The sequence below is a fragment of the Scomber scombrus genome, chromosome 10 (genome assembly GCF_963691925.1).
Source record: "Scomber scombrus chromosome 10, fScoSco1.1, whole genome shotgun sequence".
NCBI classification, from domain to species: Eukaryota; Metazoa; Chordata; class Actinopteri; order Scombriformes; family Scombridae; genus Scomber; species Scomber scombrus.
Genome location: NC_084979.1, coordinates 27,567,294 through 27,587,658, shown reverse-complemented (window position 1 = coordinate 27,587,658; position 20,365 = coordinate 27,567,294). Strand labels below are relative to the sequence as shown.

The 20,365-nt window shown below is 38.2% G+C and overlaps 4 protein-coding genes across 4 annotated transcripts; all 4 read right to left on the bottom strand.

The window, feature by feature from the left end:
- Positions 1–1,076: 1,076 nt before the first annotated feature.
- Positions 1,077–2,069, bottom strand: LOC133987714 (P2Y purinoceptor 1-like). The gene has a single exon (XM_062427158.1). It carries the CDS (start codon positions 2,067–2,069, stop codon positions 1,077–1,079), a length of 993 nt encoding a protein of 330 aa, XP_062283142.1.
- A 2,205-nt stretch (positions 2,070–4,274) lies between these two features.
- On the bottom strand, positions 4,275–5,237 carry LOC133987713 (P2Y purinoceptor 1-like). Its single transcript, XM_062427157.1, has one exon. The coding sequence runs from the start codon at positions 5,235–5,237 to the stop codon at positions 4,275–4,277; it is 963 nt and encodes a 320-aa protein (XP_062283141.1).
- A 2,141-nt stretch (positions 5,238–7,378) lies between these two features.
- On the bottom strand, positions 7,379–8,470 carry LOC133988180 (P2Y purinoceptor 1-like). The gene has a single exon (XM_062427736.1). The coding sequence runs from the start codon at positions 8,468–8,470 to the stop codon at positions 7,472–7,474; it is 999 nt and encodes a 332-aa protein (XP_062283720.1). The 3' UTR covers positions 7,379–7,471.
- A 5,436-nt stretch (positions 8,471–13,906) lies between these two features.
- Positions 13,907–19,048, bottom strand: ccn5 (cellular communication network factor 5). Its single transcript, XM_062427156.1, has 5 exons — positions 19,001–19,048; positions 17,657–17,882; positions 16,926–17,174; positions 15,650–15,891; positions 13,907–14,629 (listed from the first exon to the last, which is right to left on the bottom strand). The coding sequence occupies exons 1-5, from the start codon at positions 19,046–19,048 to the stop codon at positions 14,342–14,344; spliced, it is 1,053 nt and encodes a 350-aa protein (XP_062283140.1). The 3' UTR covers positions 13,907–14,341.
- Positions 19,049–20,365: the final 1,317 nt, after the last annotated feature.

The following is a 20,365-nucleotide window of genomic DNA, read 5'->3' as shown; positions in this document are numbered from 1 at the left end:
AGATCCGAAACTATTCGCTTCCAGGCAGCAGTCCACAAACCAATGGGTGACGTCACGGATGTTACGTCCATTTTATATACAGTCTATGCACTATACGCTTTTCTGTCTGCAATCTTCAGAATTGTTTATGTAAACGATGTGGGTTTGTGTAAGAGAATAAAGGAGTCCAACAACGTTCTGGGTTTTTCTCATAACTTTTAGTGCGGTCTCAGTACAGTTTAACATGCAGCCATTACGTTTCTTTTCTTTTCCCCCACGTCTCTTCTTCTCCAGTCTCATCTCAACTCCACATCACTATCCGCAGTCTCAACAGCGCCACCAAGTGGCCAACATTCACATGCAGTAAAACTGACTGGCAATAATTCAATAAGACCACAGTGAAAAATAATAGAATAACACTACAGTAAACCCATGTTTATCTTATGTTAACATAACTTTTACCTATAAAACATAATTTCCCTCTTACATTTATTTTCTGAATTGTTACAACATTATGAATCATATCTATTTTTAGTATGTTAACAGCAAAATAAAAAACAACATAAGACCAAACACTGACCCAGGACAAATTAATGTCTTATCACAGTAGACGATGCAATAGCAGACAATTTACTCCGTGGAAAATGAGATAGGGGTGTATTTAAACACATTTTTCCAAGTCTGAATTATGTACATGACAACAACTGCATATAATCTTGAACAGTACTTTAATTTGATTAATCATTATGTTATTTCCTTTATTGCTAAATGCTACACATTGTGTTACTATAATCACACACACAAATTCAAATATTAGCATGAATGAAATCTAACTTGCAATCTCTTGCAAAGTCAGAGGTTTGGTGGTTACATAAGCTGCATATTGCAAATTCAAAAGCAAGCAAGGCACAAGGCAAATCTGTTTTCTATAGGGCATTTTTAGCCACAAGGCAATTCAAAGAGCACTACTACTGCTGAAACAATACATGTGAGAGGGATAAATATGAAATTAGAAACATAATTATATTTTTTGAAATTTTTTTTACAAATGCATGCTAATGTTTACCTTGTTACTGGTAAAACATATGGTTCATTTATTAAACTCTGCTATTCAAATTGGTCATTTCTATCATCGACACATTACCAGAGTTTGTTGAAGGCGGACGGCTGAACATGTGACGAGCTCGCTGGAGCAGCTGTCTGATCTGAGCAGGAATATCTTCATGTACATGAAGATAAACCAGAGGGTTGAGAGCACTGTTCAGACACACAAGTCCACGACTTATCTGATGAGCAATGTAGACTCCATTAAACCATTCATAGCATATCGGCTGTTTGGACAGAACTCTTGCCCAGAGGTTGAGGTTTTTCAGTACATGATAGGGGATGTAACAAACAGAGAAGAGAACAATCAATATGAGCAATAAGCTCAAGCATCTCTGTTTCAGTACCTTGTCAGTGGTATCTTTGCGGCAGAGAATGACGATCACATGTCCATAGCAGCCCAGTGTGATGAGAAAGGGGATGCAAAATCCAGTAAGTGTCCATCCGAGGCTGTAGTTCAGGTAATCCTCAGCATATCTCTTACTGGTGGTATCATAGCATTTCCCAGACTTGTTTCCAAATGTCTTGATGTAGAACATGTCAGGGAGACTTTGAATGCTCACCAACAGCCAAACCATGATTGAGATAGCCACAGACCGTGTGACAGTTAATCTTCCCATTGCTCTCATTGGACGGACAATGGCCAGGTACCTGTACACACTTATACAAGTAAGGAACCCAATGCTGCCATATAAATTCAGGTTGAAGCAGAATCTTGTTATCTTGCAGAATGCGTCTCCAAAGATCCATTTACTCCCCATAAAATGGTACACCATCAGAAAAGGGAGTGTGAGCAGGTACAAAATATCTGCAAGACTAAGATTGAGAACAAAAACATTGATGTCCCCCAGTTTCTTCCAGTTGAGCTTCAAAGACTTCAATCCCCATCCATTAGCCACCAGACCAACGATGAATACTAAGATGAAAACAGGGGGAAGGAATCTGCCCGTAAAGTCAAAGCTGATATCACAGGAGGTCTTATTCATTGTTAGTGTAATCCGTTCTCTCTGTTAGTATATGAAACAGAATTACAGGACGGCAGTTGTGAGAAGACTTTCTCTTTTGAGCCTTGTCTTCTGCATATCTTTTGCGGTTTAGTATCTGAAAGTTTAGAGGAAATAGAAACTTAAACTTTCATTGGTTGACTTGTCCTTAAAAAAAAAGAAGTAAAAATAGACTGTGAGTCTGTTTTCAAAGCCAGTTACAGGTTTGACTACTCTACTATAATACCTTTTGATAGATGGTAACTGATGTTTAACTCTAGTTTAGTGTATAGCACCATTTCTAACATGAGGATATTAAATATCTAAATGCATCAATAAGAACGTAGCTATCATTTAATTCATCTCCAAATCTGATCAAGCAATTCAGGCAAATATTAACTTACCCTTTAACTAGTGCCTATACCAAATTACACTCAAATAGATTCACAATCACGCTACATTATGATCTTATGTTAATTAAAATGAGAATATAGCAGCCATAATTATTTCTGTTAATTTTTTGAATGTGAACAAGGCAACAACATTTGAATGGAAGGCTTCACGATAACCTTTAAAAATAAGCAAAAGTGTATACCAACTGCACAAAAATAAACCATTTCTAAAAAATGTTTTTATCTTTTAGACCACTATAGGAAAAGTCATACAATTTCAGGCTTAAATAAGGTAATTTATGTGGTTTCTTTATTCCTTTCAAATGTCAAAATGGGTCAAATATGACCGCAGCAGTATGTAAAGGTTAAGTCCCACTCTGCAGACTGTGACTGGTTATCTGCAGGTCAGACACATCAAGTATTTTCTAATAAGTTTCATTTACAGTCAATGTCAGCAGTTAGACTTTCATAGTCATATTTTATTGTTCTAAAAAGTTCGCCTACGTTTAACACTAACAATCAACTCCCAAAACACAATGATAACACTGAAATCTCTCCGTAGTCTGTGCGTCGTCATGACCCAGCTCTTTGGCCATGACAAAGGAAGGAAATGCAGTAGAAATATCCTAAAACACTGTATAAAATTGTCACACAGTAGCTCAGTAATGTTGATGAGATTGAAAGCATCATGGTGTTGTTTGCTAAACACCACTAACTTCCTGTGCTACGCCTGGGGCTTATCAGGTGATGTGTGGCTGTTGTAGTCAGTGAAGCTTAAACACTTCTCCTTTAAGTTATTTATACATAATCAAGGACTGAAATCTCTCAACAACTACTGGATGGATTGGGATTACATTTTATACATTCATGACTCCCAGAGGATGAACCCTACTGACCTTAGTGATCCCCTGACTTTGTATTCATTCTGTGCCAAAAGTCTTGATGATAATTGAATGAATTAACATTGCCATTTGGTTCAGACATTAATGTCCCCCCCTCAGGATGAATTGTGATCCCTTTGTTGTCCCTTGGTTTTTCTTTTAGCGCCAACATCAGGTAGAAATTCTGATTCATCCACTATTTTGGTTTGTGATAAAAGATAAACTATGATAGATAGATAGATAGATAGATAGATAGATAGATAGATAGATAGATAGATAGATAGATAGATAGATAGATAGATAGATAGATCGATAGATAGATAGATAGATAGATAGATAGATAGATAGATGGAAATATAGATAGATCCATACATACATACATGAAAATAATTATTTATATGTATATAAAAAATATATGTATGTATATATTATATACAGATAAATATATGGATGTATTAATAGTAAAGTGCAGCGTAGTAGCATATATATTGCACTTAGACAATCTAAAATAGTCACTCAGTAGCTCAGTAATTTTTATGATTTTGAAAGCATTGTGTTGCTCTTTTCTAGATACTACTATCTTTCTGTGCTAAAAGTGTGATGCGTCAATTGATGCAGGGGTGGTAAATTCAGTGTGATTCATACAGACTCATCAACTTCCTGATTTAACACAACATGCATCATGCCGATTACGGAGCCTCACCCCACGACCACAATAAGTCGTGCTTTTCTTTCTGCAAACCTTTATGAAAGAGAACAGTGAAGTCGTCAGAATTGTTTATTTGCAAATTGTTTATTTTCAGAATTGTTAAAACATGTATTAATCTTCTCTATTTTTAGCATGTTAAAAGCAAAATATAAAACAATATAAGACCAAACACTGACCCAGAACAAATGAATGTCTTATCACAGCAGATGATGCATTAGCAAACAATTTACTCCGGGGAAAATGGAATAGGGGTGAAGGACAGCTGTGTGACAGCTCGACGAGCTCGCTGGAGCAGCTGCCTGAACTGAGCAGGAATATCTTCATGTACATGAAGATAAACCAGAGGGTTGAGAGCACTGTTCAGACACACAAGTCCACGACTTATCTGATGAGCTACGTAGACTCTATTAAACCATTCATAGCATATCCGCTGTTTGAACAGAACTCTTGACCAGAGGTTGAGGTTTTTCAGTACATGATAGGGGATGTAACAAACAGAGAAGAGAACAATCAAAATGAGCAATAATGTCAAGCATCTCTGTTTCAGTACCTTTTCAGTGGTATCTTTGCGGCAGAGAATGACGATCACATGTCCATAGCAGCCCAGTGTGATGAGAAAGGGGATGCAAAATCCAGTAAGTGTCCATCCGAGGCTATAGTTCAGGTAATCCTCAACATATCTCTTACTGGTGGTTTCATAGCATTTCCCAGACTCGTTTCCAAATGTCTTGATGTAGAACATGTCAGGGAGACTTTGAACACTCACCAACAGCCAAACCATGATTGAGATAGCCACAGACCGTGTGACAGTTAATCTTCCCATTACTCTCATTGGACGGACAATGGCCAGGTACCTGTACACACTTATACAAGTAAGGAACCCAATGCTGCCATATAAATTCAGGTTGATGCAGAATCTTGTTATCTTGCAGAATGTGTCTCCAAAGATCCATTTACTCCCCATAAAATGGTACACCATCAGAAATGGGAGTGTGAGCAGGTACAAAATATCTGCAAGACTAAGATTGAGAACAAAAACATTGATGTCCCCCAGTTTCTTCCAGTTGAGCTTCAAAGACTTCAATCCCCATCCATTAGCCACCAGACCAACGATGAATACTAAGATATAAACAGGGGGAAGGAATCTGCCCGTAAAGTCAAAGCTGATATCACAGGAGGTCTTATTCATTGTTAGTGTAATTCGTTCTCTCTGTTAGTATATGAAACAGAATTACAGCACAGCAGTTGTGAGAAGACTTCCTCTTTTGAGCCTTGTCTTCTGCATATTATATGCGGTTTAGTACCTGGAAGTTTAGAGGAAATAGAAACTTAAACTTTCATTGGTTGACTTGTCCTTAAAAAAAAAGAAGTAAAAATAGACTGTGAGTCTGTTTTCAAAGCCAGTTGCAGGTTTGACTTCTCTGTCTTTATTCTTTGGAGCCTCTGATAATACCTTTTGATAAATGGTAACTGATGTTTAACTCTAGTTTAGTGTGTAGCACCATTTCTAACATGAGGATATTAAATATCTAAATGCATCAATAAGAACGTAGCTATAATTTAATTAATCTCCAAATCTGATCAAGCATTTCAAGCAAATATCAACTTACCCTTTAACTAGTGCCTATACCAAATTACACTCAAATAGATTCACAATCACACTATACTATGATCTTATGTTATCTAAAATGAGAATATAGGAGCCATAAGTATTTCTGTTAATTTTTTGAATGGGAACGAGGCAACAACATTTGAATGGAAGGCTTCACGATAACCTTTAAAAATAAGCAAAAGTGTATACCAACTGCACAAAAATAAACCATTTCTAAAAAATATTTTTATATTTTAGACCACTATAGGAAAAGTCATACAATTTCAGGCTTAAATAATGTAATTTATGTGGTTTCTTCATTGCTTTGAAAATGTCAAAATAGGTCAAATTTGACCCCAGCGGTATGTAAAGGTTAAGTCCCACTCTGCAGACTGTGACGGGTTATCTGCAGGTCAGACACATCAAGTATTTTCTAATAAGTTTCATTTACAGTCAATGTCAGCAGTTAGACTTTCATAGTCATATTTTATTGTTTTAAAAAGTTCACCTATGTTTAACACTAACTATCAACTCCCAAAACACAATGATAACACTGAAATCTCTCCCTATTCTGTGCGTCGTCATGACCCAGCTCTTTGGCCATGACAAAGGAAGGAAATGCAGTAGAAATATCCTAAAACACTGTATAAAATGGTCACACAGTAGCTCAGTAATGTTGATGAGATTGAAAGCATCATGGTGTTGTTTGCTAAACACCACTAACTTCCTGTGCTACGCCTGGGGTTTATCAGGTGATGTGTGGCTGTTGTAGTCAGTGAAGCTTAAACACTTCTCCTTTAAATTATTTATACATAATCAAGGACTGAAATCTCTCAACAACTACTGGATGGATTGGGATTACATTTTATACATTCATGACTCCCAGAGGATGAACCCTACTGACCTCAGTGATCCCCTGACTTTGTATTCATTCTTTGCGAAAAGTCGTGATGATAATTGAATGAATTAACATTGCCATTTGGTTCAATGGTTATTTTGGTTTGTGATAAAAGATAAACTATGATAGATAGATAGATAGATAGATAGATAGATAGATAGATAGATAGATAGATAGATAGATAGATAGATAGATAGATAGATAGATAGATAGATAGATAGATCCATACATACAAACATGAAAATAAATATTTATATATATATAAAAATATATGTATGCATATATTACATATAGATAAATATATGGATGTATTAATAGTAAAGTGCAGCGTAGTCGCATATATATTGCACTTAGACAATATAAAATAGTCATTGTGTTGCTCTTTGCTAAATACGACTAGCTTCCTGTGCTACATGTGTGATGCGTCAATTGATGCAGGGGTGGTATATTCAGTGTGATTCATACAGACTCCTCAACTTCCTGATTTAACACAACATGCATCATGCTGATTACGGAGCCTCACCCCACGACCACAATAAGTCGTGCTTTTCTCTCTGCAAACCTTTATTAAAGAGAACAGTGAAGTCGTCAGAATTGTTTATTCTCAGAATTGTCAAAACATGTATTAATCTTATCTCTTTTTTTTAACATGTCAAAAGCAAAATATAAAACAACAAAAGATCAAACACTGACCCAGGACAAATGAATGTCTCATCACAGCAGATGATGCAATATGATTCACTCACATAGCACGCAATTTACTACCGGGAAAATGAAGTAAGGGGTGTATATAAACACATTTTTCCAAGTGAGTGGTGTAATCTAACTTGCAAACGAGGTTTGGTGGTTACATAAGCTGCATATTGCAAATACAAAACTAAGCAAGGCACAAGACAAGTTTATAAAGCGCATTTTTAGCAACATTTTTCATTTATTAAACTCTGCCATTCAAATTAGTCATTTCTGTCATCGACACATTACCAGAGTTTGTTGAAGGCGGACGGCTGAACATGGGACAAGCTCGCTGGAGCAGCTGTCTGAGCTGAGCAGGAATATCTTCATGTACATGAAGATAAACCAGAGGGTTGAGAGCACTGTTCAGACACACAAGTCCACGACTTATCTGATGAGCAATGTAGACTCCATTAAACCATTCATAGCATATCCGCTGTTTGGACAGAACTCTTGCCCAGAGGTTGAGGTTTTTCAGTACATGATAGGGGATGTAACAAACACAGAAGAGAACAATCAATATGACCAATAAGCTCAAGCATCTCTGTTTCAGTACCTTGTCAGTGGTATCTTTGCGGCAGAGAATGACAATCATATGTCCATAGCAGCCCAGTGTGATGAGAAAGGGGATGCAAAATCCAGTAAGTGTCCATCCGAGGCTATAGTTCAGGTAATCCTCAACATATCTCTTACTGGTGGTTTCATAGCATTTCCCAGACTCGTTTCCAAATCTCCAAGTCTTGATGTAGAACATGTCAGGGAGACTTTGAACACTCACCAACAGCCAAACCATGATTGAGATAGCCACAGACCGTGTGAATGTTAATCTTCCCATTGCTCTCATTGGATGGACAATGGCCAGGTACCTGTACACACTTATACAAGTAAGGAACCCAATGCTGCCATATAAATTCAGGTTGAAGCAGAATCTTGTTATCTTGCAGAATGTGTCTCCAAAGATCCATTTACTCCCCATACAATAGTACACCATCAGAAATGGGAGTGTGAGCAGATATAAAATATCTGTGAGACCAAGATTGAGAACAAAAACATTGATGTCCCCCAGTTTCTTCCAGTTGAGCTTCAAAGACTTCAATCCCCATCCATTAGCCGCCAGACCAACGATGAATACTAAGATGAAAACAGGAGGAAGGAATCTGCCCGTAAAGTCAAAGCTGATATCACAGGAGGTCTTATTCATTGTTAGTGTAATCTGTTCTCTCTGTGAGTATCTGAAACACAATCACAGGACAGCAGTTGCGAGAAAACTTCCTCTTTTGAGCCTTGTCCTCTGCATACTACATGCGGTTCTGCACCTGCAAATGTACAGGAAATAGAAACTTAAACTTTCATTGGTTAACTCGTAAAAATAGAAAGTGAATCTAGTATCAAAAGCAGTGACACGTTAGACTTCTCTGTCTTTATTTTTGTAAAGCCTCTGATAATATCTTTTTATAAATGGTAACTGATGTTTAACTCTAGTTTAGTGTGTAGCACCATTTCTAACATGAGGGTATTAAATATCTTAATTTAATCAATAACAACATAGCTATAATTTAATTCATCTCAAAGTCTGATCAAGCATTTTAGGCAAATATTAACTTAACCTGCATCATCACTTAAATATGAGAGAGTCAGTAGGAAATGTTTAGTACATTCATTTCACCACTATAAATCACTATAATGTTTTTGGCGACTGAAAAATGTTTCACAGTACAGTGGGACATTATTTCTGTGTCACGTAGCCAGCAGACATTTTACAATGCAGGACTACATGATGATTTTACTCACTTTCAGTAAAGTCGTTATTTACCATTACTTGGGTAGATTCCACCAAGATACAGATTATTACCAAAATGAAATTTAAAAAAGTACTTTATCAATAAACTTTATAGACCTCACTCAGTTAATGTGTTACACACATGTATTATGTTGGTGGATAACTTATGATAATATGGGTTTCTGCTTCCTGTCTGCTGAGTTTTGCTGGGTTTTGCTTGGTTTACCACATCCTTTTGTGAAACAAGTTAACTGTAAGTGCGGACAGATTGTATGATATGTTATTAATTTTAAAAAAAAATTAAATCACAAATTCATTGTTTGCTGTTGATACACCCCAACCAAATTATTGTTCAAAAACGGACTACCCAAATGTTGTACTAACTGGAAATGGCAACTAGTACGATCTATATTTCCTGTGTATTAAGCATGAACAAAGAGAGTTAGGATGTTTATGTTTTTAGAAATAGTGGTATAATATCTTAAGAGTCGAGACGGTTTCTGTGTAGATTTCTAGCCACACTAGCAGCCTGGCTCATGTCTGTTGTTGGATGGTTGGTCCACCAATTTGGTCCAGACTGAAATCTCTCATAAACGGTCATCTTGTCTGCATCCAGGTTTTCTTGATAGCTTTTTCAGTGAAGACAAAGGCCCAGTAGCATCTCACTATATCCTCAAGGCGAGTCAGTGCATCTCTGGGAGTTTACAGTACCACTGACCCATCTTCACTGAACTCTGGATTGACCTGAGATCTGTCCAATCACAAACAAGATTTGTTGTCTCTACTTTTTCTGTTTTGTGAAATATTATATGTATATATTGCACCTCAGGGGCACAGTATAATTGCCAGCCTTATCCTTTTAAAACTGAAAACACAGGAAGTTACTATATAACTCACAGGTTGATTAGTAGGTCTTCATACAGGGGGTAATATAAAAATAGTGATTTAGTCTTAGCTATTAAACATTTGTGACGCTGCTAAAGGTTAATATACATCAGTAATGTTTGGAAACACAATATCACTAACTAACTGATTCTTTGTACTTCAGTCCCCTTTCACAGACTGTGACTGGGCAGCTTTAGACACAGCATGAAAGGATCGTGTTGCTCTTTGCTCAATACCACTAGCTTCCTGTGCTAGGCCTGTTGTGCGTCAGATGCAGAGGTGCTGTACTCAGTGAAGCTGAAACACTATCTCAACAACTACTGGATGGATTGCAATTGCATTTTGTATCAACATGACTCACAGAGGATGAACCCTACTGACCTTTGTGATCCCCTTTTTTTCATTCTTATTCAAAAGTCACGATAATTATTGAAAGAATTGCCATTAAATTTGGTTCAGACATTCATGTCCCCCATCAGGATGAATTCTGATCCCTTTGTGATCCACACTGTTTTTGTTTGTGATCAAAGATATGCAGAACTAAAGATATTCCCATTAGGGTTAGGGTTAGGGTTAGGGTTAGGGTTAGGGTTAGGGTTAGCCTCAGCTTTACTTTGTGTTTAGTAGACTGCCCCCCCCAAGAAAAATGTCAGTCACCCCAAAACAACCTTTTGTTACATTTGAGTGACATACAATATGCCAAAGGTGATCATTTCCAAATATAAATTGGGACAGTTAAAAAAAATAAAATAACTAGTAAAGTAACTACGACTGTCCCTTAACAATAAACTCATGGTTATTATTGTAACCATGACGACAAAGGTCACAATAACTTTAAGGATGTAGCATGTTTTTGGTGCCTAAACCTAATAATGTGCCACATGATAAAACACCCCTATTTATTTGATAGTGATTTGTTATAGTTTTGGAAAGCACAGATTTATGATGTCCTGCTGATTATTAACTATATAGGTGCTATATTAGAAAATGCTCCCATGGTCAAATGATGCATTTGGCCATTTAATTTGGAGGACTTGTTGGTTTAGTGCAAATAAGAAAATTTTATGTGAATACAGTCAACATCGTACTTACTGAGCATGATGGTGTTAGTTTACAATTAACTCAAAGTGCCGAAATACAACCTCACAAAGCCGCCAGCAGACTGTAGACTCTTCGTCCTGTTTAGCTTCATCCAAGCAGATTCAGTCATCTAAATTGCTATCCTCTTTACATTCATATAATGTTCTCTCTAAAATAGCAAAGTGGCAGCATTATCTTACTGAAGTGACTTTCAAGTGCACTCTGATACACTGAAAACCATTACTAAATTCAGTTTTAGATTAAAAAATGAATTCCCTGATCTCACTGTTTGACAATCATATTGTAATAGTTGGATTTCAGCCACAATTGATAAGGTCATATGGTAAAGAGCAAGCAGAAATGGACAAGATACACTTTGAAGAATATAACCCACGTCCATACACTACAATGATTTGTTCTTATGATGCTCAACCCATAAATGATTTAATTTGAATATGACAGAGGCCACGTTTCCCCTTAAGCAGCATGTACACTACCAGTCAAAAGTTTTAGAACACTCAAATTTTTCCAGTTTTTTATTGAAAAAATGTTTTCAAACTTACCATCTTGGTCTTTTTTCCTAAGGTAGTTGTGGCATAGCTTGGACTTATGTTGTGGGTCATTATCTTGCTGTAGGATGAACCCCTGACCAACTACGTGCATACCAGAGGGTACTGCATGGCGCTGCAGAACGCTGTGGTAGCCGACCCTGGATCCAGAAAAACAGTCCCAGACCATCATGCTTCCTCCTCCATATTTGACAGTTAATGTCACACACTGAAGAACCATCCTTTCACCTACTCGACAGCGTACAAAACTCCTGCGTGATGAACAGAATATTTTAAATGTTGATTCATCAGTCCATAACAGCTTCTTCCAGTCTTCAGTAGTCCATTGGTGGTGTTTCATGGCCCAGGCAAGCCTCTTCTTCTTATTCTGACGTCTTAGCAATGGCTTTCTTGCTGCAACTCGACCTGTCAAACCTGCAACTTCTCTTCACAGTTGAAACTGAGACTTGCTTATTACGACCACTATTAAGCTGTGCTTGAAGCTGTTGTCATGTGAGCCGCCTATCACGCAAGCTGTTGACTCTCAGAAACTTGTCTTCTGATTCTGTTGTGGCTTTGGGTCTGCCAGACCTCTTCCTTTCAGAGTTTCCCCCAGTTTTTGAGTGTTTTTTGATGCTGAAGGAAACTGTACTCTCTGACACCTTGATTTTCTTTGCAATTTCTCTGTAGGAAAGACCTACATTTTTAAGTGTTTTTGTAAAATTTTCAGTTTTGGGTAACCTTACCTTTTTTTTAAAAACCTCTGGCAGTTCACCACTTACCTCTGTACCATTTCAAGCTATTTATTGGACTTGAACTGCGTGAATTTCAATAAAAAACTGGAAAAATTGGGGTGTTCTAAAACTTTTGACCAGTAGTGTACTTCAAAATGTTTTCTTATGTTCTGATGAGTAATACTGTATGGTTAATGAACTGCCTTTGGTCTTGGCAGTACACCCTGAAGTCCACTAGATGTCAGGATGGCTTGTTGTTTGGTCTGATCAACTTACAGTCTCTGCACAGGAAGTAACAATATTTATCAATTTGGTTTAATTTTTCATAGCAAATGCTTCATCTGATCTTAGCAGTTCATTAGCAAGGGGAAACCTGCAAATATTGATCAATAATGAAGCAAAATGTTCATGAAAGATCTGTTAAAAGTACAGACTGACTCCAAACTGAGGTAAAGATAATGTGATGCATATGGTTCAAATGAAATGAAATGAAAAGGAAACTGTTTTTTTTTTTTATAAAGCAATGATGTAATATCGAAAGAAAAATATAAACAATGTAACAATGCAGGCCGTATGTAAAATATTGAAATATTTTTCACTATACATAAGAGACACGTTCAGAATTATTTACAGCAAAACAGAAAATAAAGAAATAAGTGCAACATCATCTCATTACAAACACACAAACAAAACTGTACAAGTTAAAAATTGCATTGCTCACTTCAGGAAATAATATCTGTCAACACAAAGGTTGGAATCATTAGGTGGGTTACAAGTACATACTTTTATATTACTGAAATTTATTATTGACATATTTACAGATCAGTGGTGAAAATGTATCTTTAAAGCTACATTTCTGACCAAATTGACACCATGTTTGGATGACATCAAGTTAAGTCATGGTCTATTTTTTTTTTTTTTTTTTAGGTATAAAGGTTTTCTCAAATAACATGAGAAAGAAAAATACATTTTTGTTTCTCCTGCAAAATGTTTTACAGCTTAATTGGGTCAAAACTGTAATTATTTTTATTGGCCCATTTACTGTTATGCAAAATAACAGTTTAAACAAATCCCAAAATGTTAAATCCAGTATTGGGATTATTTTTTAACCTGACTTTGTCCACATGAAATCTTCCATCCTGCTTTCTAACCAAAGAACTAATGAGCAAAGGAACACTGCATGAATCAGAACTGTCATTCAACATAAACATTTAGAAAAAGACACCCATGCCTTTGTCACGTCACACTTTGTTCACCTGTTCAAACAAATCTTCTCTATCTCGACGCCAACAGGTGCAGAACTCTGCAGCAAGGTTTTTTTTTAGCAGAAATATAACATATATCACACATTGCAAAAGGTTTTGTTTCTCTGCACCTAATCCGTGTATCCTGGAGGACTGATTTTGAAACTTAACCTTTGATTACATGTTCAGGCACCTGTGTATTTAAAGGAGGTTGTTGTGCCCTCTGACCTCTGTGAGAAGCCTCAGATCCTCACAGGAGGGACATTTGGATGCTGTTTCATTGTCAATGCTGAAAAATATTAACGTGATCATGCAAAGTCTCAAAGAAGCCAAATCAGTGCACATCTTATTTTGAAACCAACTTGTTCCTTTTTCTTGGTTTTATAACCTTTCATACTTATATATTATCTTCCCTATCTCCCCTATCTTCCTATTTCCCTTTTCTTCTTGCTGTAAAGCACTTTGCAACTTCTGTTTTGAAAAGTGCTATGTAGTAAAGTTTGATTTGTATCATTTGCATCTTGGATAAGCCCAAAAACACCAGTATATTGGCTTTCCAAGGTGCTGGAGTTGTGAATAAGTGCAGACAGAGGATGTGTGTGAAGATCAAGATTCCCCCCACACACTCAATCACAGTTTTTTTTAAATCTACAATGTCATTTTCTCTTTCAAAGTCCATTGAGAATGCCTATGTGGATCCACCTGGTGATACATCAAGTTTCTCTCAATGTCCGTTCCACATGTGTGGCAAGTTTCAGAGATGAAGAATCAGTCAATGAAGTCTGACGTGTTATCAGTGAATCAAGGCCGGTATCCCCAAAGAGCAGGGTTAGTGTACGGTGCGTAGGGGCAGTTGTTATGGCAGACACACGAGTGGATCATCATCACAGCTCGCTGTAGCAGTCTGCCGGTCGGGCAGCGGAAGGTCACCTCAGCAGTGGTGGTGTGGTAAGGCATGCAGCACCGGGAGTTGTTACACTGTCCACAGTACCGGAGATGGTAGGTACGAGTGCTGTAGCAGCCCTGGTGAACGAGCCGAATGGGCCCCGGTGACGCGTAGCTTGCCTTGCACTGTCCCTGCTGTCCCCACTGGAAAAAGAGGAGGCAAGAACACACACACACCCACACACAGTTAATGGAGAAAATCCCAATAAGCAATGCAGTGATTTGGAGAAGTGCAGATCAAAACATGTGTAGATGTCTAAGTCAAAGCATTTTTAGACATCAAAGAACATTTCAGTGATAATATTAGTCAATATAGTCATTAAGATGCTGTTAAAACTAAAGTTATATTTGTTACCAAATCATAATTTTTATTTATTTATTTTACATAAGAATCCATAATACCTTTGACCTGCAACTGACTAATAATAATATAAACACATCTGAGCTACAGAGTTGCTAAAGAGGAAGATAGAAATTCACTGATCAACTTAACTAACCAGTATGTTTGAATGGCAAGCAAAGCATTCATAACTATGGAAACTATAACATAGTTATTGCCTTTTTTGTTGGGGTTCAGCAGTTAAGAAAAGGTTTGCAGAGCAGATTTTTTATTATTTATTTTAAATTGGACATTGTTTATATCCATGCTATTTGCAGTATTTTCTGCTTCTGTTAGCACATTGCTATGTTTGGTGGTGTGTTACCGCCACCAGCTGTTGATCAGAGGAAAAGCTTGAAGCAGACAGGGATGATGACCAGATCACCTGCATGCTCATAAGTGTGCAGGATAAAGAGTAAGAACAGTGCTCCATAGCACTACTAGTGGTCAAAAATGCCACGTGATACCTTTAATTTTATATTTGGTTGTGCACATCAGCTCTGAGTCTGAGAAATGTTTGAAAAAGTGCATTGTTTAAACTTCACCACAATCACATAAACATATTTTTTCTTACTCCTTGTTGTATCTAGCCATGCAGATAGTTGTGCAGGTTTTGATATAATAATCTCTGAAAACATTGTTTGTGTTGTGTTTTGTGTCATTGTGTTATATTTACGACAGAAATTTTAGAGACTAAAAAAACTGCACAAACCAAAACCATTTCCTATGTCCCATGACTGGACAATTATGGGACATAATACACAGGCAGTAGAAGCAAGGCTCACCATGGGTTTCCTCGGACCAGGCAGGACTTTATGGCAAGGCCTCACTTTGCAAAGTCGAGTCTCCATTTGCAGCTTGCAGGCTGGATTCTGGTTAGAAACCCGTGTGGAGACCCCAGACCCACAACTCTGGGAACAGGCACTCCACTGGGTGCTCTGCTCTATACAGGTGGGAGCACGTGGGACCAGTTTGTTTAGATGGTGATCCCTTGGGAGACTTGGCCACAGCCTGTTGGGTCTCATGGCTAGAGGAAAGAATAAAATAAGATAAGAAATGAATGAGAACTGAATTCAAACAATGAACTCATTCACCTCAGTTATTCACTTCCAGTAGTGATTCACTTCCATCTGATTGTTTGAATTTTTGTGAATTATACAAATTCAAAGTATTGGATTGAGTTGTAAGCTTTTGTTCCACCCAAAACTAATATGCATAAGTCATAATAATCAGCTGATCTTCAGGCATGACATAGCAGGTTCTGTATCCAAGAACAAAATGTTCCATCTCTGTTCTCATAACGTAGTTTGACTCAGACATTGTTTGGAATTCCACATGTTTTTAGAGTGGCTTCATGTCCCTAAAGCCCATTCTCTTTCTGTCTTTTTCTCTCTCTCTCTCTCTCTCTCTCTCTCTCTCCCTCATACACACACGCACGCACATGCACACACAAATTACCCTTTTAATGGAGTAATGTAATGTCCACATGGCTTCATGTGTTTAATTTTTGCACAGATGTGGTTGTTGTTATGAACTAGGGACCTTGGTAACTGTGCAACAAGCAAAAATGTTTTGACTTTTCCAAAGAAATGTGAGTTATATTTGGACTTTGGGAGTTTTCCTTTTGGCTAGACACACCCCACTTTAATTCAAAATGTTGCAGTAAAAACTTCCAGACATGACCACCAGTGACAAACCTCATATAAATGAAGTATTATGTTGCCATACAAACTGGTAATCACTGAGCAACAATTGTAATTGGGGAATCCAGTGACATATGGTGATTTATGGTGTCAGGATTAAATTTAACAGAGTAGTTTGTGATTTTGGGAAATGCACTCATTTACCTTTTGTGGTGGGGGTCTCAGATAAGAGTGATATCAATCTTCTCATCTAACACTTGACAAAAAAGGGAATTAACTTATTTACTTAAATGTCAAGCTATTCCTTTAAACTCTACTCTCTGCTGCTGCTAGTAATCTCTTCTCAGACATAAATAAACACTTGCATGAGAGAACTATTTGTGTTCCTCCTTTTAAGGGTTCCACCTGTGGATTTTACCTGTGATGGCATCCTGAATGACTGTGTTCTCGAGGTTTTCGCACACCCATTCCTTGCAGCACTTCCCCGGTAGCCGGATAAATTGTGGATTAGGACAATCCGGGGTGGGGAGACGGCCGGTCAGGGGACAAGCTGGCACACATGTCACCCCTCCACCTCTGCAGTGGCAGTAGGCATCACAGGATGGCTGAAAGGACTGGCCCTCCTGGTAAGTGACGCCGTTGACTTCACAGCCCAGATCCTCCTGACCTGTAGGATACACAGCACAGACGCCGCGTTAACTTCCTCAACCACTCCTGCACCTTGGATTGATGTGGGAAACTTAATCAGGAAGTGAGAGGATCTGGTTTGGTGATGAGAGGGGGGAGGTGGATGGATGCAGGGGGGACACAGTATAGGAAAATGAAAGAGAGGACACAGGAGCGGCTGTCCCTGCCAATGGTTATGTAGTTTTATAGGAAAACAGGCTTCTCTACTGAGAAAACTGAGGCTGTTTTTCAAGCCATGAGCGTTCTCTCTGCAATCTATCATGCTCAAAGGGTAGTCATTAGAGTAAAATGTGTCAACAGCAGCTCTGGAAATAGCAGTCCCGCTCGGCTGAGCAGACTCTAAACATTAACTGTCTGTTTGTGCCGCTCATGCACGCTGACTGAGGCTCTATCACGTCCTCCACTCTGTCTCACCCACACAGACATGGGCCTGCTTGTTTGCTCGTTAGAAGAGGCACTCACCGACACACTCCCCAGGGTGCCCAGGGAAGCTGGCACTGTAGTCACACTGCAGTCCTCTCTGGCTGTCGCAGGGAAATATCTCAGTGCAGGGTTCGCCTCGTTGCCTGGCACACACCTGGCAGCATCGGCAGCCATCCAGCACCAGCGGGACTCCTGTGGGACACTGACGGACAGGACCGGGGCAAAGGCAGGGCCTGTCACACAGCTGGCACAACACCTGCAGGGACTGGACAAGTTAGAGGAAGACCACAGAATGAGCACAAACACTACATTTTCATATTATGTGAAGGAGTACACAAAATATTAATGGTATTTTCTGACGTATACTGCACATCAGTATCCAACACTGTCAAGCCACATCACTGTTTTCAGTTAGCCCTCATGTATCTGACAGAGCCAACACACAGGTCAGGTCATCAAATACAGCCCTCCATGTGTTTTTCATGCAACAAGATAATCCTCTACTGTAAATCTATCAACACAGCAAGTAAAGTATAGATTATTTCTTTACTATTTATCAGCTTTAAAACAAGGAGCGAGATGATAATGAGGAAGAGAAAAGTGTTTCCTTGAACTCTGTCTTAAGAGTTACAGCACCAGTCAAAAGTTTGGACACACCTTCCTGAATGTGAAAGTGTGTCCAAACTTTTGACTGGTGCTGCATGTTAACATGATTATGAGTAATCAAGTATCTTTTTGGCCTGACATGTAATTAATCAGCATCATTTCAATAATAAATCCATCCTTCAAGTCATTATTTAATCAAAAATGAAGAAAATCTCTAGTTCCAGCCTCTCAATTGTGAGGATTTCCTATTTTTCTTTCTTATCTGATCATAAAAAATAATATATTTGGGTTTGGTTGAACAAAATAAGACATAGGTGATCAAATCATCAAATGTCTTGTTTTGTTCAACCAAATCCAAAGATATCATTTTCATTATTCCTTGTTTGGTTTATCAAATGTCAAAAATCACAATCTAAAAACTGAATAAGGAATCCATTAATCAATAAAACAATTGGCAGATTAATTGATAATGAAAACAGTCATTAGTTGCAGCACTACCTTTTTTAAAGATCATATTTGCATATCTTGAACACCTATTTCTGTCAAGATATGATGGCTATGATCACTTCCTTTCAAATCAAGACAAGCACATGTTACCTCTCATCTAGCACACACATGAAATAACTGTAATCAATAATTAATTGACCACACTAAGACTCTGTTTCTATCATTTCTCCCACAATATTGATCAATCTAGTAACAATAAAATCACAGCTTCATTGTTTGAATCATCTCATTCAGAAGTAACTAGTATAAACAAGCAGGAACAGGCCTCACCTGTGTAGCCACACACAGCAGCACAGCCAAAGCTATCACACAGTCCATGGGGGCGAGCTCAGTCCGTCTCACTAAACCTGTGTGACGATGTGGTGCTAACAGTGCAGCTGTTTGCTAACTGCTCATTCTTGCGCCTGCTGACATTTATAAAGTCTGGACTCTGATGTCACGGGCTGACTACCGTGTAAACAGCCACTGGAGCAGCATCAGAAATGTTTCACATTCCTCCTCCCTGCTGCCCATTTCCACTTCCAGACACACACACACATACACTAGCCCCCCTCCAACTTCACTCTTTCCCCTCTTTTTCCTCTCCTCCCTCTCTTTCCAGTCTTGTGGCGTTCTAAGTTTACACAGCTTAACATGAGCTGAGGGGAGAAAAATACATAAACCCAGTTGTCTATAAGTCAAACAACCTCCAGGGCTTTTGTGGTGACGACTCCGAGTTAAGTTGGTGAGATTTTATCTCGCTGATGTTTTTGCAAGCTGCTGCTTCACTGTATGGTCAGTCAGATATAGTAGCTGATCTTTTGAAAGGACGAATATAAAGCAGATATTTCCACTATTTAATTTTTTCATCCCGAGACCTAAAATACTTCTGAAGCCAGACTTAAAAGAGATTTAATCCTCCTCTTCCCTGTGGTTTCCCTGGTGTTAGGGCAGCATGTCTGAGGTTGGCATGAACTTGAATCATGGTGATCTCTTGTATTGTGAGAGGAAAGCTTTCCAATGAAGGGAATTCAAATAGGGACCTGGAAACAAACTGAGCTGCTTCATTACTGAATAGTTACTGCAGAGGCAGCAGTGCAGACAATGAGACTGATTCAGCTCAGGATTTACAGTGCACGCTGTAAACCGTCATCTTCATTAAACCATTCAGTATGTTTGTTGCTGTTGTGATTATCCAAAAGAGGCGGTGTGAGGTTGAGCTCTGGCATGTTTTGATTTGAATGCTAATGCTCATAATGGCAATATTAAAATGCTGATGATTAGCATGTAAAACATTTACTGTGTTCACCATAGTCTAAGCATGCTAACATTTGCTAATTAGCTCTGAACACAAAGTACAGGTAAGGCTGGAGCCCTCAAAGTCCTAAAAAAAAAAACTTCTTTATCTTGTGCAGATATAGATCTTCTTCACATTATTATTATCTCATGAGCACAAGATAAAAACTTGTCAGCACAAGTTGTGCATAAAGTCAAAAAATGTAATCTCTCAGGGTTTAGGAAGTTGACCATTTTTGGCAAACTAAACTTTTGACCTGAGGGAAAGGGAAAGGACCATCAAAGTTAGTACAATTCATCCTGAGGGGAAATGGAATGGCTGTACCAAATGTCGTTAAAAATCCATTCAATAGTTGCCGA

What these genes read in the sequence shown, in the direction of transcription:
- LOC133987714 (XM_062427158.1), bottom strand. Translation starts at nt 2,069, where the DNA reads ATGAATAAGACCTCCTGTGATATCAGCTTTGACTTTACGGGCAGATTC.
- LOC133987713 (XM_062427157.1), bottom strand. Translation starts at nt 5,237, where the DNA reads ATGAATAAGACCTCCTGTGATATCAGCTTTGACTTTACGGGCAGATTC.
- LOC133988180 (XM_062427736.1), bottom strand. Translation starts at nt 8,470, where the DNA reads ATGAATAAGACCTCCTGTGATATCAGCTTTGACTTTACGGGCAGATTC.
- ccn5 (XM_062427156.1), bottom strand. Translation starts at nt 19,048, where the DNA reads ATGGACTGTGTGATAGCTTTGGCTGTGCTGCTGTGTGTGGCTACACAG. An exon ending in TGCTGTGTGTGGCTACACAG is followed by an intron (nt 17,883 to 19,000) that starts GTGAGGCCTGTT and finishes TAACTTGTCCAG; the next exon opens with TCCCTGCAGGTGTTGTGCCA. An exon ending in GCACCCTGGGGAGTGTGTCG is followed by an intron (nt 17,175 to 17,656) that starts GTGAGTGCCTCT and finishes TGTATCCTACAG; the next exon opens with GTCAGGAGGATCTGGGCTGT.